This window comes from Bombina bombina, chromosome 6 (genome assembly GCF_027579735.1).
Source record: "Bombina bombina isolate aBomBom1 chromosome 6, aBomBom1.pri, whole genome shotgun sequence".
Lineage (NCBI taxonomy): Eukaryota > Metazoa > Chordata > Amphibia > Anura > Bombinatoridae > Bombina > Bombina bombina.
The window spans coordinates 375,173,025-375,193,999 of NC_069504.1; the positions used below are offsets into that span (position 1 = coordinate 375,173,025).

At 37.1% G+C, this 20,975-nt stretch overlaps 1 protein-coding gene across 1 annotated transcript in view; it reads left to right on the forward strand.

Moving 5' to 3' along the window:
* F12 (coagulation factor XII) overlaps positions 1-20,975 on the forward strand; it is a 65,646-nt gene that overhangs the window by 9,879 nt on the left and 34,792 nt on the right. Inside the window, exons 6-8 of the mRNA XM_053717072.1 lie at positions 15,987-16,118; positions 16,208-16,312; positions 16,435-16,609. Of these exons, the coding sequence (XP_053573047.1) occupies positions 15,987-16,118; positions 16,208-16,312; positions 16,435-16,609 (412 nt within the window). The remainder of the gene's footprint in view (positions 1-15,986; positions 16,119-16,207; positions 16,313-16,434; positions 16,610-20,975) is intronic.

Consider the following 20,975-nt stretch of genomic DNA (forward strand, 5'->3'; position numbering starts at 1 on the left):
TTTGGGGGGCTTTTTTATTTTATTAGGGGGCTTAGATTGGGTGTAATTAGTTTAAACTTCTTGTAATATTTTTTTATTTTTTGTAATTTAGTGTTTTTTTTGTACTATAGTTTAGTTTATTTAATTGTATTTTATTTTAGATAATTGTAGTTAATTAATTTAATTAATTTATTGATAGTGTAGTGTTAGGTTTATTTGTAATTAAGGTTAGGATTTATTTTACAGGTAATTTTGTAATTATTTTAACTAGGTAGCTATTAAATAGTTATTAACCATTTAATAGCTATTGTACCTAGTTAAAATAAATACAAAGTTGCCTGTAAAATAAATATAAACCCTAAAAATAGCTACAATGTAATTATTAATTATATTGTAGCTATTTTAGGGTTTATTTTATAGGTAAGTTTTTAGTTTTAAATAGGAATTATTTAGTTAATAATATTAATATTATTTAGATTTATTTAAATAATAATTAAGTTAGGGGGGTGTTAGGGTTAGACTTAGGTTTAGGGGGTAATAATTTTAATGTAGGTGGCTGCTGTATAGGGGGGGTCAGATTAGAGGTTAATATATTTAATGTAGGTGGCGGCGGTGTAAGGGAATCAGATTAGAGGTTACTATATTTAATGTAGGTGGCGGCGGGGTCTGGGAGCGGCGGTTTAGGGGTTAAACACTTTATTTAGGTGCGGCAGGCTCCGGGAGCGGCGGTTTAGGAGTTAATACACTTTATTAGGTATTGCGGTGGGGGATTGCGGTTGACAGGTAGATAGAAATTGCACATGCGTTAGGTGTTAGGTTTTTTTTTTGCAGGCATTTTAGGGAGTTACGGTGCTCCCATACTCAGCGCAAGGTCTGCTACGGCTGCATTTTATGGCGAGGTGAAAATGGGGTAAGATTTCTCCATTTTCGCCACGTAAGGCCTTGCGCTGGATATTGGATACCAAATTGCGCGGGTTTTATATGTTAGTCTATGGGGAAAAAAACTACGTCCGACGGGTGAAATATACGTGCCGCATTTATATGCGGCGCTGTATATAGGATACCAAACCCGTGCAAAAACCGGTGTCGCCGGCTTTTGCAGGCGACGCTGCATATCGGATGGGGCCCCAGATCTTTAAAAAATGGACATTTAAGTGTCCAGTATTTTTGTGAAGATCTTACTGGAGTGGACAGCTTACTGAAATACTGGATTGTCCAGTATTACTGGACACCTGACAATCCTATTAATAGGTATGTTGACTAAAACTGCTGCTAGCATTTACATAATTACAGCTTAAGTCATAGAAAACAGGATTGTTACTAATATTGAATGCACCTAACTGCATAGTCTTCAACCTGGACAGGGCTGGTTCATGGGTTATTCTTCACCAAGGCAAGAAAACATTATAAAAAAATATATACACACATTTATGTATACATTCTATGTATATTTCATTTTATTTATATATATATATATATATATATATATATATATATATATATATATATATATATATATGATAGCAGTTTTTGGTGTGTGCACGCTCACCATCCAACAGCAACAGCCAGGGTGCTATATATAGCGTTAGTAAATAAGCACTCACTGGTCTTTAATCTTCTGTGTTTAGTAAATATTTATTTGTGACGTTTCAGGACAAAACACAGTCAGAAGAAGGAAACAATATAAGAAAACTTTTTTTGGGGTATATATAAACACACACACATATATATATATATATACAAAACATGGAAGGGGACTGCAACATGCTCTGCCCTGGGTGCTCAGTGGCACTCACAAGAAGCTGTGCTGTCACCAGAGCCACAGGCAGTTAACCCCAGACAGGTCTGGGTGCAAGAACCATAGGGGAAATTACAAAACAAATTAATACAACACACAGAGAAAACCTTGCACTCAATAGCAAGCTCACAGCTAGGATTTAAAAGCAAAAATGGAAAGGTTAGTTACCGCATCTGGCCAAATGGGACAAGCCCAGGTACCACGTCAAGGTCCTTTCCAAAACCTGGGACCCTAAAACAGCCACACAATGCAAGCTCTCAAATCCAAACAAACTGGGAACAAGGGAAGGGTGCACAGGCTTATGTAATCACCCCAGTAATATACAAAACACGGAAGGGGACTGCACTCCTAGACCGGACCGGGTACACATCCCATGACCCTGCAACATGCTCAACCCTGGCTGCTCAGTGGCACTCACAAGAAGCTGTGCTGTCGCCAGAGCCACAGGCAGCTAACCCCAGACAGGTCTGGGTGCAAGAACCATAGGGGAAATTACAAAACAAATTAATACAACACACAGAGAAAACACTGCACTCACTAGCAAGCTCACAGCTAGGATTTAAAAGCAAAAATGGAAAGGTTAGTTACTGCATCTGGCCAAATGGGACAAGCCCAGGTACCATGTCAAGGTCCATTCCAAAACCTGGGACCCTAAAACACGGTAACTAACTTTTCCATTTTTGCTTTTAAATCCTAGCTGTGAGCTTGCTAGTGAGTGTAAGGTTTTCTCTGTGTGTTGTATTAATTTGTTTTGTAATTTTCCCTATGGTTCTTGCACCCAGACCTGTCTGGGGTTAACTGCCTGTGACTCTGGGGAAAGCACAGCTTCATGTGAGTGCCACTGAGCACCCAGGGCTGATCATGTTGCAGGATCATGGGATGTGTACCCGGTCCGGTCTAGGAGTGCAGTCCCCTTCCGTGTTTTGTATATTACTGGGGTGATTACATAAGCCTGTGCACCCTTCCCTTGTCCCCAGTTTGTTTGTATTTGAGAGCTTGCATTGTGTGGCTGTTTTAGGGTCCCAGGTTTTGGAAAGGACCTTGATGTGGTACCTGGGCTTGTTCCCATTTGGCCAGATGCGGTAACTAACATTTCCATTTTTGCTTTTAAATCCTAGCTATGAGCTTGCTAGTGAGTGCAGGGTTTTCTCTGTGTTATATATATATATATATATATATATATATATATATATATATATATATATATATATATATATATATCACATATCACAATGCTTAAAGATAGCATTTAAAAATGAAATGTTATTACTTATCTCTTCCACCCCCACTGAAAACTTGCTTGCTGCTTCTTGTTCACATAGTTTTTCAATAGAGAATACGTATTCATATTTTCAGTATAGGTTTATAGGTTATGGCTTCACATATCACAATGCTTAAAGATAGCATTTAAAAATGAAATGTTATTACTTATCTCTTCCACCCCCACTGAAAACTTGCTTGCTGCTTCTTGTTCACATAGTTTTTCAATAGAGAATACGTATTCATATTTTCAGTATAGGTTTATAGGTTATGGCTTCAGTAAACAAAAGCTTTTTTAAATAACAAAATAAAAGTAAATGAGCAATTTATAAACTATTTTATACACTCCAGCGTGTAAAACAGATCATTGGGATTGAAGGGGAGAAAAATGTACTTCACATTGTCCCGTTAAGTCTTACTGCCCCACTTTTTAATACCTTGGGGTCGATTTATTGCTGTAGCGAATTATATCCGCCAGACATCGATAAATTCTGACAGCATACGGTGTCTGCATTTATCATTGCACAAGCAGTTCTGGTGTACTGCTTGTGCAATGCCGCCCCCTGTAGATTTGCGGCCAATTGGCCGCTAGCAGGGGGTGTCAATCAACCCAATCGTATGAGATCCGGCGGATTGATGTCCGCCACCTCAGAGGAGGTGTACGAGTTAAGGAGCAGCGGTCTTAAGACTGTTGCTTCTTAACTCCTGTTTCCGGCGAGACTGAAGGCTTGCGCTGAAACAGGGGCATACGGCCCCATTCGGGCTGTGATAAAGTGGCCCCAATGACTTAATCAAAACATACTCTGATTGGATGCCATAAAATAGATAGTATTATTGTTATTTAGATATGCGAAGCATACAAAGCATATTTTAACTTTTAAGGTCACACATCCAGAAGTGGAAAGAAATAGTGCATCAAATATAATGTGCAACTTTCATGTCATTTTAATATGTAAATAAAAAGTGCATGCTGCAGAAATTTCACAAATACAGGTGTTAGGCTACAGACTATCATATACAAAAATAAAAGTGTTATGTTATGATACATTGAAAAAAAAAATAATTAAACTTGTATAAACAGCTGAAACAATTTCCTACAGTATATACAGTAGTGGAGCGCAAAAATATTAGCACTATTTTGCGCTAGCACCATTCAAGTTAAATAAATAAAGCTTTTTTTTTTGCAATCCTATTACAAGTTGAAAGTAATATCCTAGCGCTTGAGCTAACTTCTAGCACATGCTAACATCTGGATCTCGGGTAGCACAAGACTCTTAAAAACCCATTGGCAGTAGCTTGAGTGATAGCCCAAAGGTTTACTAAGCAAAAAAAGGTCAAATAGTGGAGTTCTTCACAAATTTTTTAAACTATGATTTTCAGTTGAAATATGTTTAAAACACTGCACACGTATATACATACATATATAAACAAATACATAGATATGCATACACACTTACATATATGCACACAAATACATAGATATACATACATATATGCATACAAATACACACACATATATATATATATATATATATATATATATATATATATATATATATATGTATAAAGACAAAGTGCACTCCTAACTTCCACAATCAGGCCTTGGGTGCAGCAAAAGTGATATCCAATGATATCCTTTGGAGTGCGCTTCCTTCTACTTGCATATTATATATATAAGTTTTTTTTTATTTTTTTATTTTTTGAACAAATTTTTTGTAACTTTTTTTTTCAGATCCCCAAGACTTACACTGAGATACAGGCTTCTAAGCAGCATGCCACCTGCTCCTATACTTAACATTGTTAAGTATAAATAAAGTTGCGCGGTTACGTCATCCCGTTATTGTGCATGACGTCATCGCGCATAACGCGAGCTGTCATTAGCACCAGAGTGGGAAACTCTGTGACAGCTCAGAGCCGTCATTAGCATTCAAGGGGATATATATATATATATATATATATATATATATATATATATATAAATAAGAAACAAACTTGTTAAGTCCAGCACTTTTCAACTATACCTCTCAAGCAGTGAAAAATTAAACAGCAGTAATTATGAAAATAAAACAGCATAAAGAGATAAAAAACTTATCTTCTCATCAGAATACAATCAATATAGTGATAATATCTCCAAAATAATTAGGAAACAGTGGTACTTGCTAGGCAAATCCAATCCCCACATAGTGGAATTTAGCCAATTGCCCATAAATTCATACAAGAGAGTGAAAAATATTAGAGACCTTGTAGTAAAGGCTGATGTGGGTAGTAATAAAAAGGAAACAATAAATTATCTCATTACTGCAAACAAGGGGTCATACCCCTGCCTGCACTGTGTGCAGTGTAATTCAATGATAAAAGGGAAGTATGTGGCACAAATTAATGATAAAAAAAAAGAAAAATAAATGGTTTAATCACTTGTGATACAGGATATGTAGTTTACATCTTGAAATGCCCATTTGGGCGGGGTTATGTGGGTGAGACAACCCTATAAAGGATAGGATAAGTGCCCACAAATCATTCATAAGATGTAAAGATATGACATTGTCAGTTTCATCACACTTCATATCAGCAGGACATACTGTAAGCCAGTTGTGGTTTCAGGTGATTGACCACATTCCCAAGCAAAGGAGAGGAGGCAACAGAGAGCTGCTGCTTAAAAAGAGGAAAGTATGGTGGATACAACACCTTAATACTTTGTATCCGAATGGGTTAAAGAAAGATTATGATCTCCACTTGTTTTTATGATTTTTTTTATAATGAGTATATTTATACATATTAATTGAACTTTAATGTTACATTCCATCTTGTATGATATTGACTCAATGTAAAATGTGAAGAATTATTATGTTAAATTGAACATTACACAGAGAGCTATTGTGAAAGAAATATTGTTAGAAAAAAACCTTACTAACATAATTTCCTCTAAGGAAAATCAAGAAAGCCAATTAAGCCATTTTGCATACAGGTGGTATATAAGGGAGGTGTTTAACCTTTATCTGTAGCATGACTAAGGGTCCAAGTGACTCGAAACGTTGCTGTATTTTATCCTGATGTTGTTTAAATAAAAGAAGAATTTTTTAAGCATTGGGCTGACACTATCGTTTGTTTCTATGGATTTATATATATATATATATATATATATATATATATATATATATATATATATATACACAGTAGAATCTTGATTATCCAGAACTCATGCAACCGGCACTCTCAAGCAACTGGATTTTTTTTTAACATGTTATAGCATAAAGAAACAGTTCGGATCTCTTTAAACAGCAGGAGCTGCGGTAAATAGAGCGACGATAGACACACTTATCTGCTACACTAACCCACTCATTAGACAAACGGTACAGTAATAGGGACATAAAATATATTGCAGCACTTACGATTGCATCAGCTTGGCAATCAGGGCGGGTTATCTCGCGGCAGTACAGCATCCCTCTGTCATGTATCACTCTTCCGGACCAGGGTTCACACTACTACTGGCAAGGTAGAGCCCAATGGGAGGATCCACTTCAACAGAATGCTCAATCAATAACTAATTCCCAGAACGGCTCAATCTCTTGCTGAAAACAATGCGTTTTATTTCCTTAAGCATTGGGCTGACGCTATCGTTTGTTTCTATGGATTTATATATATATATATATATATATATATATATATATACACAGTAGAATCTTGATTATCCAGAACTCATGCAACCAGCACTCTCAAGCAACTGGATTTTTTTTTAACATGTTATAGCATAAAGAAACAGTTCGGATCTCTTTAAACAGCAGGAGCTGCGGTAAATAGAGCGACGATAGACACACTTATCTGCTACACTAACCCACTCATTAGACAAACGGTACAGTAATAGGGACATAAAATATATTGCAGCACTTACGATTGCATCAGCTTGGCAATCAGGGTGGGTTATCTCGCGGCAGTACAGCATCCCTCTGTCATGTATCACTCTTCCGGACCAGGGTTCACACTACTACTGGCAAGGTAGAGCCCAATGGGAGGATCCACTTCAACAGAATGCTCAATCAATAACTAATTCCCAGAACGGCTCAATCTCTTGCTGAAAACAATGCGTTTTATTTCCTGAATAAACACATTGTTTTCAGCAAGAGATTGAGACGTTGAATTCTGCCTCATATAATACGTCTAGTGTGCGCCTCTAACCGGCTCCTGTCCATGTTAGACCTATTTTTAATTTTTAAGCAACAAGAAATACACTTATACGGAATCTACCAATCCCCATGGGTGCCGGTTAATTGAGATTCTACTATATATTATATACTATACTACAGGGAGTGCAGAATTATTAGGCAAGTTGTAATTAATTAATTTTATTATTGAACAACAACCATGTTCTCAATGAACCCAAAAAACTCATTAATATCAAAGCTGAATAGTTTTGGAAGTAATATTTAGTTTGTTTTTAGTTATAGCTATTTTAGGGGGATATCTGTGTGTGCAGGTGACTATTACTGTGCATAATTATTAGGCAACTTAACAAAAAACAAATATATACCCATTTCAATTATTTATTTTTACCAGTGAAACCAATATAACATCTCAACATTCACAAATATACATTTCTGACATTCAAAAACAAAACAAAAACAAATCAGTGACCAATATAGCCACCTTTCTTTGCAAGGACACTCAAAAGCCTGCCATCCATGGATTCTGTCAGTGTTTTGATCTGTTCACCATCAACATTGCGTGCAGCAGCAACCACAGCCTCCCAGACACTGTTCAGAGAGGTGTACTGTTTTCCCTCCTTGTAAATCTCACATTTGATGATGGACCACAGGTTCTCAATGGGGTTCAGATCATGTGAACAAGGAGGCCATGTCATTAGATTTTCTTCTTTTATACCCTTTCTTGCCAGCCATGCTGTGGAGTACTTGGACGCGTGTGATGGAGCATTGTCCTGCATGAAAATCGTGTTTTTCTTGAAGGATGCAGACTTCTTCCTGTACCACTGCTTGAAGAAGGTGTCTTCCAGAAACTGGCAGTAGGACTGGGAGTTGAGCTTGACTCCATCCTCAACCCGAAAAGGCCCCACAAGCTCATCTTTGATGATACCAGCCCAAACCAGTACTCCACCTCCACCTTGCTGGCGTCTGAGTCGGACTGGAGCTCTCTGCCCTTTACCAATCCAGCCACGTGCCCATCCATCTGGCCCATCAAGACTCACTCTCATTTCATCAGTCCATAAAACCTTAGAAAAATCAGTCTTGAGATATTTCTTGGCCCAGTCTTGACGTTTCAGCTTGTGTGTCTTGTTCAGTGGTGGTCGTCTTTCAGCCTTTCTTACCTTGGCCATGTCTCTGAGTATTGCACACCTTGTGCTTTTGGGCACTCCAGTGATGTTGCAGCTCTGAAATATGGCCAAACTGGTGGCAAATGGCATCTTGGCAGCTGCATGTGTGTGTGTGTGTGTATGAGAACGCATGTGTGAGTGTATGAGAACGCATGTGTGTGTATGAGAGCGCATGTGTGAGTGTATGAGAGCGCATGTGTGAGTGTATTAAAGCGCATGTGTAAGTGTATGAGAACGCATGTGTGAGAGTCTGGGTGTGTGTGAGTCTTCGTGTGTATGAAAATGCATGTGTGAGTGTATGAGAGTGCATGTGTGAGTGTCTGGGTGTGTGTGATTCTTTGTGTGTATGAAAATGCATGTGTGAGTCTATGAGAGCGCATGTGTGAGTGTATGAGAGCGCATGTGTAAGTGTATGAGAACGCATGTGTGAGTGTCTGGGTGTGTGTGATTCTTTGTATGTATGAGAATGCATGTGTGAGTGTATGAGAGTGCATGTGTGAGTGTATGAGAGCGCATGTGTGAGTGTATGAGAACGCATGTGTGAGTGTATGAGAACGCATGTGTGAATGTCTGGGTGTGTGGGATTCTTTGTGTGTATGAGAATGCATGTTTTAGTGTATGAGAGCACATGTGTGAGTGTATGAGAGCGCATGTGTAAGTGTATGAGAGCGCATGTGTGAGTGTCTGTGTGATTCTGTATGTATGAGAATGCATGTGTGAGTGTATGAGAGCGCATATGTGAGTGTATGAGAAAACATGTGTGAGTGTATGAGAACGCATTTGTGAGTGTCTGAGTGTGTGTAGTTCTTTGTGTGTATGAGAATGCATGTGTGAGTGTATGAGAGCGCATGTGTGAGTGTATGAGAGTGCATGTGTAAGTGTATGAGAGCGCATGTGTAAGTGTATGAGAGCGCATGTGTGAGTGTATGAGAGCGCATGTGTGAGTGTCTGGGTGTGTGCGTGTGTGATTCTTTGTGTGTATGAGAGTTTGTCTTTGTGTGAGTGTATGAGAGTGCATGTGTGAGTGTATGAGAACGCATGTGTGAGTGTCTGGGTGTGTGTAATTCTTTGTGTGTATGAGATTTTGTCTGTGTGTGTGAGTGTATGACAGCGCATGTGTGAGTGTATGAGAGCGCATGTGTGAGTGTATGAGAGTGCATGTGTAAGTGTATGAGAGCGCATGTGTAAGTGTATGAGAGCGCATGTGTGAGTGTATGAGAGCGCATGTGTGAGTGTCTGGGTGTGTGCGTGTGTGATTCTTTGTGTGTATGAGAGTTTGTGTGTGAGTGTATGAGAGTGCATGTGTGAGTGTATGAGAGTGCATGTGTGAGTGTATGAGAGTGCATGTGTGAGTGTATGAGAGTGCATGTGTGAGTGTATGAGAATGCATGTGTGAGTGTATGAGAGCGCATGTGTGAGTGTATGAGAGTGCATGTGTAAGTGTATGAGAGCGCATGTGTAAGTGTATGAGAGCGCATGTGTGAGTGTATGAGAGCGCATGTGTGAGTGTCTGGGTGTGTGCGTGTGTGATTCTTTGTGTGTATGAGAGTTTGTCTGTGTGTGAGTGTATGAGAGCGCATGTGTAAGTGTATGAGAGCGCATGTGTGAGTGTATGAGAGCGCATGTGTGAGTGTCTGGGTGTGTGCGTGTGTGATTCTTTGTGTGTATGAGAGTTTGTCTGTGTGTGAGTGTATGACAGCGCATGTGTGAGTGTATGAGAGTGCATGTGTGAGTGTATGAGAGTGCATGTCTGAGTGTCTGTGTGTGTGTGATTCTTTGTGTGTATGAGCGTTTGTCTGTGTGTGTGAGTGTATGAGAGCGCATGTGTGAGTGTATGAGAGCGCATGTGTGAGTGTCTGTGTGTGTGATTCTTTGTGTGTATGAGCGTTTGTCTGTGTGTGTGAGTGTATGAGAGCGCATGTGTGAGTGTCTGTGTGTAATTCTTTGTGTGTATGAGAGTTTGTCTGTGTGTGTGTGAGTGTATGAGAGCGCATGTGTGAGTGTCTGCATGTGTGTGATTCTTTGTGTGTATGAGCGTTTGTCTGTGTGTGTGAGTGTCTGTGTCTCTGGGTATGTAGGGACACTAAAATCAAAATTAAACTTTCATGATTCAGACAGAGCAGCATTTTCGAAGAGACTTTCAAATTTACTTCTATTATCAATTTGTGTAGAGTCTTTATATTCACACTTTCTGAGACACAAGCTACTACTGAGCACATGCACAAGTCTACAGTGTACTACTGAGCATGTGCACAAGTCTACAGTGTATATGTATACTAGTCTTTGGCTGATGGCTGTCACATGATACAGGGGACAAACAAATGGAGAAAAAAATACATTTGTCAGAAAAATGTATTTCAAATTCAGAGTAAGGGTTGGGAAACCTTAAAGTAGGGAAAAAAAAGGTCCAAAGAGGGATGGGGAGGCAGTGAGGGGTCCTTGCCAGATGTTTGCCTGGGGGCCCTGGTTGGTCTCAGCCCACTTCTGATATATCTATCTATCTATCTATCTATCTATCTATATATCTATCTATCTGTATATGTATACTTTCTATGGTATTGATACATTTGTAAATGTTTATATACATATAAATACAGCGTGTGTGTGTGTATAAAATAATACTAATTATGGGGGGGGGGTGGAAATCTTGATGTCTTGGTGAGTTCCCACACTTTTTTTTGTAGGACTTGACCCATGCCATTGGTCCTAAATTGCCCCTGTCCCAATTTTCTTGGAATGTGTTGCAGTCATCAGATTTGAAATGAGTGTATATTTTCAAAAATACATTATATTCACAAAGTAAAACATCAAATAATGTGTTTTCAATATAGTACAGAGTGAATTTAATTTTCAAATTTGCATTTTCCATACTGTCCCAACCTTTTCAGAATTGGGGTTGTGTGTATGTATGTATATGTGTGTGTGTGTGTGTGTATATATACACAGTATATACTTCGCAAAGAAAAAGGCACTCTCCGTTTTCCATAAGTATTCAATTTACTGTAGTGAACGTTTTCGGGGTTACTCACATCCTCAGACTTACATAAATAACAAACAAAGTTGTTTTTTTTGTTTGTTATTTATGTAAGTCTGAGGACGGGGGTAACCCCGAAAACGTTCACTACAGTAAATTGAAAACAGAGAGTGCCTTTTTCTTTGAGAAGTGTATATGACTGGCTTTAAGTGCATCCCAGTTGTCTATGCTTGTAAGTGAGTGTGGGAACCTTATTGAATGAATATATATATATGTGTGTATGTATGTATGTATATATATATATATATATATATATATATATATACACAGTTGTGCTCATAAGTTTACATACCCTGGCAGAATTTATGATTTCTTGGCCATTATTCAGAGAATATGAATGATAACACAAAAACTTTTCTCTCACTCATGGTTAGCGTTTGGCTGGAGCCATTTATTACCAATCAACTGTGTTTACTCTTTTAAAATCATAAAGACAACAGAAACTACCCAAATGACCCTGATCAAAAGTTTACATACCCTGGTGATTTTGGCCTGATAACATGCACACAAGTTGACACAAAGGGGTTTGAATGGCTATTAAAGGTAACAATCCTCACCTTTGATCTGTTTGCTTGTAATGAGTGTGTGTGTGTATAAAAGGTCAATGGTCCTGACAGACCCTTGCATCTTTCATCCAGTGCTGCACTGACGTTTCTCGATTCTGAGTCATGGGGAAAGAAAAATAATTGTCAAAGGATCTGTGTGAAAAAGGTAGTTGAACTGTATAAAACAGTAGAGGGATATAAAAAGATATCCAAGGAATTGAGAATGCAAATCAGCAGTGTTCAAACTCTAATCAAGAAGTGGAAAATGAGGCGTTCTGTTTGATAACATACTGCATTCATCGTGCCATCAATTCTGACCAAATTTCCTATGCCTTTGTAGCTCACACATCCCCAAAACATCAGCGATCCACCTCTGTGTTTCACAGTAGGAATGGTGTACCTTTCATCATAGGCCTTGTTGACTCCTCTCCAAATGTAGCGTTTATGGTTGTGGCCAAAAAGCTAAATTTTGGTCTCATCACTCCAAATGACTTTGTGCCAGAAGGTTTTAGGCTTGTCTCTGTGCTGTTTGGTGTTTTGTAAGCGGGATACTTTGTGGCATTTGCGTAGTAATGGCTTTCTTCTGGTGACTCAACCATGCAGCCTATCTTTCTTCAAGTGCCTCCTTATTGTGCATCTTGAAACAGCCACACCACATGTCCTGTATTTCACCGGAAGTTATTTGTGGGTTTGTCTTTGCATCCCGAACAATTTTCCTGGCAGTTGTGGCTGAAATTTTAGTTGGTCTACCTGACCGTGGTTTGGTTTCAACAGAACCCCTCATTTTCCATTTCTTTATTAGAGTTTGAACACAGCTGATTTGCATTCTCAATTCCTTGGATATCTTTTTACATCCCTTTCCTATTTTATACAGTTCAACTAAGTTTTCCCGCTGATCCTTTGACAATTCTTTTGCTTTCCCCATGACTCAGAATCCAGAATTGTCAGTGCAGCACTGGATGAAAAATGCAAGGGTCTGTCAGAAACTCAATGACGTTTTATACACACACACTAATTACAAGAAAACAGATCACAGGTGAGGATGGTTACCTTTAATAGCCATTCAAACCCCTTTGTGTCAACTTGTGTGCATGTTATCAGCCAAAATCACCAGGGTATGTAAGCTTTTGATCAGGGTCATTTGGGTAGTTTCTGTTGTCATTATGATTTAAAAAGAGTAAACACAGTTGATTGATAATAAATGGCTTCAGACAAACACTAACCATGAGTGAAAGAAAAGTTTTTGTGTTATCATTCATATTCTCTGAAAAATGGTCAAGAAATCATAAATTCTACCAGGGTATGTAAACTTATGAGCACAACTATATATTTATTAACACATACATATACATATGCACACATACATATGGATATACAGTACATACAAATACATAGATATACATACACACATACATATATGCACACAAATATATATATATATATATATACAGGGAGTGAAGAATTATTAGGCAAGTTGTATTTTTGAGGATTCATTTTATTATTGAAGAACAACCATGTTCTCAATGAACCCAAAAAACTCATTAATATCAAAGCTGAATAGTTTTGGAAGTAGTTTTTAGTTTGTTTTTAGTTATAGCTATTTTAGGGGGATATCTGTGTGTGCAGGTGACTATTACTGTGCATAATTATTAGGCAACTTAACAAAAAACAAATATATACCCATTTCAATTATTTATTTTTACCAGTGAAACCAATATAACATCTCAACATTCACAAATATACATTTCTGACATTCAAAAACAAAACAAAAACAAATCAGTGACCAATATAGCCACCTTTCTTTGCAAGGACACTCAAAAGCCTGCCATCCATGGATTCTGTCAGTGTTTTGATCTGTTCACCATCAACATTGCGTGCAGCAGCAACCACAGCCTCCCAGACACTGTTCAGAGAGGTGTACTGTTTTCCCTCCTTGTAAATCTCACATTTGATGATGGACCACAGGTTCTCAATGGGGTTCAGATCAGGTGAACAAGGAGGCCATGTCATTAGATTTTCTTCTTTTATACCCTTTCTTGCCAGCCACGCTGTGGAGTACTTGGACGCGTGTGATGGAGCATTGTCCTGCATGAAAATCATGTTTTTCTTGAAGGATGCAGACTTCTTCCTGTACCACTGCTTGAAGAAGGTGTCTTCCAGAAACTGGCAGTAGGACTGGGAGTTGAGCTTGACTCCATCCTCAACCCGAAAAGGCCCCACAAGCTCATCTTTGATGATACCAGCCCAAACCAGTACTCCACCTCCACCTTGCTGGCGTCTGAGTCGGACTGGAGCTCTCTGCCCTTTACCAATCCAGCCACGGGCCCATCCATCTGGCCTATCAAGACTCACTCTCATTTCATCAGTCCATAAAACCTTAGAAAAATCAGTCTTGAGATATTTCTTGGCCCAGTCTTGATGTTTCAGCTTGTGTGTCTTGTTCAGTGGTGGTCGTCTTTCAGCCTTTCTTACCTTGGCCATGTCTCTGAGTATTGCACACCTTGTGCTTTTGGGCACTCCAGTGATGTTGCAGCTCTGAAATATGGCCAAACTGGTGGCAAGTGGCATCTTGGCAGCTGCACGCTTGACTTTTCTCAGTTCATGGGCAGTTATTTTGCGCCTTGGTTTTTCCACACGCTTCTTGCGACCCTGTTGACTATTTTGAATGAAATGCTTGATTGTTCGATGATCACGCTTCAGAAGCTTTGCAATTTTAAGAGTGCTGCATCCCTCTGCAAGATATCTCACTATTTTTGACTTTTCTGAGCCTGTCAAGTCCTTCTTTTGACCCATTTTGCCAAAGGAAAGGAAGTTGCCTAATAATTATGCACATCTGATATAGGGTGTTGATGTCATTAGACCACACCCCTTCTCATTACAGAGATGCACATCACCTAATATGCTTAATTGGTAGTAGGCTTTCGAGCCTATAATTCTTGGAGTAAGACAACATGCATAAAGAGGATGATGTGGTCAAAATACTCATTTGCCTAATAATTCTGCACTCCCTGTATATATATTTATATATACATACATATATGCACACACATACATTTTCACATATATATGTACATATACTCATACAAATATACCTTTGAGCCCATTCCCAGTCCAGCACCTTTTCGATAATAAACCTTTATTTTATATTTAATATGTATAAATATGAGTTAAATACTTTTAGATCTTATACGTACATGAGTTTTGTTATGCACTATGCACTTTAACACTTAATTTCTCTTTGGTCTCCAAAAACGCTATTTTATCCTGTGCTTAACTGACCAATTGTAATATAAGTGGTAATAGCTTACCCTGCTCTAGCCATCTAAAGCATTTACTATGGCAGTGTTAAGATTCTCTAGTTAGCCTTTTTTTACCATTCCCTTGTAATACCAGATTCTGTGCAGAGTCACACTAAGGATAATGCACCCTGTGCTATCAGTTCTACCCCACCTGTAATCATAGCTGGTTAAGAAACAGTTAGATCATAGCTTATATAGTGCTACCCCATATTTTAGTTTCTGTTGTACTTTGTTTTTAACCTCTGTATCTATGTATGCTAATTTTTACTGACTGCAATCTGTTTAGACTTGACCATTTTTTTATTTTTTTTTGTGGGAGGGAATTGTGCTATTGAGAATGAAGTGTATTTGTCTTGTGGCACACGTAGGATCAGGTGTGGTGGGGAGGCTTGGTTTAACAGCAGGTCTATGGTTAATATGGTAGTAATAAGGGGGTCCAGTGTTAAGGTTAACAGAGGGGACCCCTTATGGTTAGTGTAATGTGGGGTGGGGAGTGGGTTAATAATGTTTTAGGGTGAAGTGTTGTGGTTTATAGTACATGGGGAAGACAAGGGGATCAGATGATCTTCTAATAAAAGGAAAACATTGATATCCAATATAATATATGTTCTGTCATTACTGCAGTTCATTTTTTTCAAATATTTTGAAAACTTTCAGTAATTTTATATTTCTATCTAGCCCTCTTTATGAGGATATAGTATGAAAACAAAAACTGAACAAGAATTTTAAAAAGAGCATTCTCTCTTAGACAAGTGTTTTGATAAAAAGTTGCTCCGATACTTTGAGCCTAAAGAGAAGTGGCTGCGTTACTCACCTCCCAAATTAGAGGAATGTGTGTGCCATGAAAAGTCGATCACTTGCAAAACAACCACAGGGAAAGGTAAGTGTTAAGATCCCTTCTTAGCCAATGTGCTGTATCCCATGACTAATAAAGGTTCTACCAGATTAAATTATATTTTGTTATTGCAGAATGCCTTCACAGTCCGTGTCTGAATGGAGGACATTGTATCCAAACAAAAAAAAACACAGTTTGCGGCTGTACCCAAGGATACTCTGGGCTTTATTGTGAGATACGTGAGTACTTGAATGACTGACAAACACATTCTGATGGTGGCATTTACTGTAGCATCATTAAACTATGTATAATGTACAAATTACAGGTTATGAAGAGCAATAAATATATTTTTATGTTTCAGGCCAAAATGAATTTTGTTACACTGGTAATGGCAGTAGCTACAGAGGTACTTCAAATGTCACTGTGACAGGCACACCGTGTTTGCACTGGGACTCTGACATCATTCAAGATTTATTTGAAATGTACAGTGATGGACAAGCAAAGCATTCTGGATTAGGGGATCATCCATACTGCAGGTAATACATAGGATTATGGTAAATAATGTGGCAACTATTTTAAGGATGTGTGTACACCAACTGATTAGAATCTTCTAAAACATTCTCTGGAGTTCTCACTGTACCTTTTTGTAACATTAAAGAAATCTTAAAATATAATTTAAAATCAGTAATATATAGCCACATTCAAAGCATAAATACTTATTTATAACATAGATCCATAAGAAAAATACAGTATTTATTAAACACGGTCCTTACATCCATTGAAACCAAGCAGTGTAGCTAGCAGTAGCTCATAGTGCCAGACAACTGTTTACGAGTGCCACCTTGTACGCTTGTAGCTGATGATCTAAAGTTCTCCGATCAGACGTGATGAGTTGAAAGTCTTGTCAATACTGTGAGGTCCCTCGAAAAATTTCAGAAACTAAAATTTTAGCTTGAGAGATATTTATCTAACTATGGGCTAGGTTACGAGTGGAGCACCATTTATTGCTTTCATTTGCGCACTAATTGCGCTCAGCTTTGAGCCTCAGGTACCGTGCGTATTACAAGTAAAAAGTTTTCGCTCACACGCTTACCTGACGTATGCAAAAAGCGGAAGTAACAATATCGGGACTACGTTAACATATTCTACCATAGACTTCAATGGAGCATGAACAGTGGAAAAAAACACCCTTACTCACACGCAAATCCAACTTGCATTTATGCAAGTGCGCTAGCTGGGCATGAAATATAAAAATTTCACTTTGCAATGTTCTTCACGTAGAAGAAAATGTGTGTGTGTGTATATATATATATATATTTAAGTTGCGGATAAAGTCAGATATTGTTTAATCCTAGAACTGCCTGGGTAAAACGGACAATACTCAAGTACTCAAGTGGCTGTGGGTAAAGCCCGATGTATGATCATAAATCCCCTTAGAGTACGGTGTCACCGCATCAAACATATATAGCATGCACTGTAATTCCTTTTTGTAAACCTCATTCCCCAGGGTTCACTTGGGGTGGATGCCAAAGTGTAGATGGGGGAATAACAGGACATCTGGCTTTACCCTCAGCGGTAATGACCATTTTACCCGGGTGTGTGTGTGTATATATATATATATATATATATATATACATACAGTATATACATTACATATGATTGTTTTGGTGAAATATATATAAATATATATATATATTACAAAGAACGGGTTTGTGATAACGGCGCAAAACAGGTGTGAGTCTCAGATATCCCTATTAGGGAAAAATGCTAGTATAACACTATGCTGCCCCAAATTACCTATTAGGACAGTGGGATCCCCAAACCCCACAATCCTAATAAAGAAAAAATATATTGAGCCAAGGGAAAGTAAAATATAAAGGGCGCTCAGTGTAAAGAACTATACAGGGGAATATAATCTGGGTTGGTATAAACCCAGCAGAGGATAAGGTTAAGTATTAAAATACAAATAAAAATCGTGGGTACAATGTATCAAGTAGTATAAAAAAATGTTCCTACTGGTGGTATTACCAAGAAATGAATGGTTAGATGGGTCTTGTTATGATCACTATTATTATTAGGAAACACACAGTTGTGTTGCCTAGTAGTATATAGAATATAAAGGATATAAAGGAGAATGACTCTTTTAAAATCGTGTAGAAGTCAATGATAAAAAATTACAATATACAGTATTGAACTAAAACTCATATATAGAGCACACAATAAACAGTCGAAATATTATAGTGTGATTAAAACCCCAGGTGATATAAATACAAATGCAATTGGCAAAGCACAAATATTAGACAAGCAGTTTGTGGTGAAATTACAGTCCTGAAGTGATACTAAGTGGAAAGAGTGGAAATCCCAATGCTGTGTGGCACACTGTCCCCTCAGGGGATTGTACTTACTCTCCTTAACCTCAATCCATATCAGGTGTCCACCGGCTTGTAGATGTCTCCCAGCACCTCCGTTCACATACGTAAATGAAAAGAGAGAGAACAATAATAGTGCAACCCTGTTGAATTAACAGTACTGTGCACAATATAACTTACACTCACTTTAAATAAGATTGTAATAGTGATTGCTATGAACACGGATACCGCAGGAGCTGTAATGCAATAGCGGATTTACTGTATTCAGGTTTTAATTCATTGATGCTAATAAAATACCTCATATACATCTGAGGTTGTTCTGTGTGAGTAATATTCTTAAGTTATATTGTGCACAGCACTGTTAATTCAACAGGGTTGCACTATTATTGTTCTCTCTCTTCTCATTTACGTATGTGAACGGAGGTGCTGGGAGACATCTACAAGCCGGTGGACACCTGATACTAAGAGGAAGGTCATTCTACTTACCCTGCGCGACACTTACCTCATATGGATTGAGGTTAAAGAGAGTAAGTAGAATCCCCTGAGGGGACAGTGTGCCACACAGCATTGGGATTTCCACTCTTTCCACTTAGTATCACTTCAGGACTGTAATTTCACCACGAACTGCTTGTCTAATATTTGTGCTTTGCCAATTGCATTTGTATTTATATCACCTGGGGTTTTAATCACACTATAATATTTCGACTGTTTATTGTGTGCTCTATATATGAGTTTTAGTTCAATACTGTATATTGTAATTTTTTATCATTGACTTCTACACGATTTTAAAAGAGTCATTCTCCTTTATATCCTTTATATTCTATATACTACTAGGCAACACAACTGTGTGTTTCTTAATAATAATAGTGATCATAACAAGACCCATCTAACCATTCATTTCTTGGTAATACCACCAGTAAGAACATTTTTTGATACTACTTGATACATTGTACCCACAATTTTTATTTGTATTTTAATACTTAACCTTATCCTCTGCTGGGTTTATACCAACCCAGATTATATTCCCCTGTATAGTTCTTTACACTGAGCGCCCTTTATATTTTACTTTCCCTTGGCTCAATATATATATATATATATATATAAAATTATATATAGGTATAGATATAAATATATATATATATATATATATATATATATAAATATCTATTTATAAATACTTAGAACATTTTCCCCTATGTGAAGAACATTGGTATTTGAAATGTTAACACTAAAAAACACAGTATAACACTTTATTAAACATATCAATATTTAATATATATTCTCTTTACATGCATATATACACATATATATACATAAATACATATGTACACATATATATACATATTTATACATTTATATGTATGTATGTATCTCCATGTTAAAGCCCTTTGATCATAAATCCCCTCAGAGTGCGGAGTCACCGCATCAAACATATATAGCATGCACTGTAATTCCCTCTCGTAAACCTCATTCCCCAAGGTTCACTTGGGGTGGATGCCAAAGTGTAGATGGGGGAATAGCAGGACATCTGGCTTTACCCACAGTTGATTGGGTAATGAACATTTTACCCGGGTATATATATATATATATATATATATATATATATATATATATATATTATATTATATTATATTATATATATATATATATATATATATATATATATATATATATATATATACATTAAATATGATTGTTTTGGTGAAATATATATATATATATATATATATAATTATATATAGGTATATATATATATATATATATATATATATATATATATATATAAATATCTATTTATAAATACTTTTAAAAACATTTTCCCCTATGTGAAGAACATTGGTATTTGAAATGTTTACACTAAAAACACAGTATAACACTTTATTAAACATATCAATATTCAATACATATTCTCTTTGCATGTTTTCAGCTACTTGACTGCAAAGGACTCCAACACATATTTATGTCTATATATGTATACATATGTATTTATGTGTTTTTATATGTGTATATATGTAAATGCATATATACACATATAAATACATAAATACATATGTACACATATATATACATATTTATACATTTATATGTATGTATGTATCTCCATGTTAAAGACCTTTGCCTTCCTTTTTTTCTAACACCTGAGACTTCATATCTTTGAGCTCTTATATATTTTTTTGCAATCTTTTTTATTTTTTATTTTTTTTTTAATAATTTTTATTAGATAGTGTTATTATAAGTGCAACTGTACTTTTAGAATTTATTTTGTATGTGTTTTGTAGCACTTTTATTTTGCCTAACAGTTAACCAGAGCTCTGAGGTTGCTGTAATCATTCTAGAGTAAATCACAATTGCGCTCACACATTCACATTTACTTTAAAATTGTAATACGAGCGATCCTTCCGATGCGCATAAACAGTGGCAATAAACCCAATATATCTCGCATGAAACAGTGAGCCACTGGTAATCTGGCCCAGACTATTTATATGTCTATTTCTTTCTCTTTTTTTTTCTACCATTATCCAGTGTCATTATG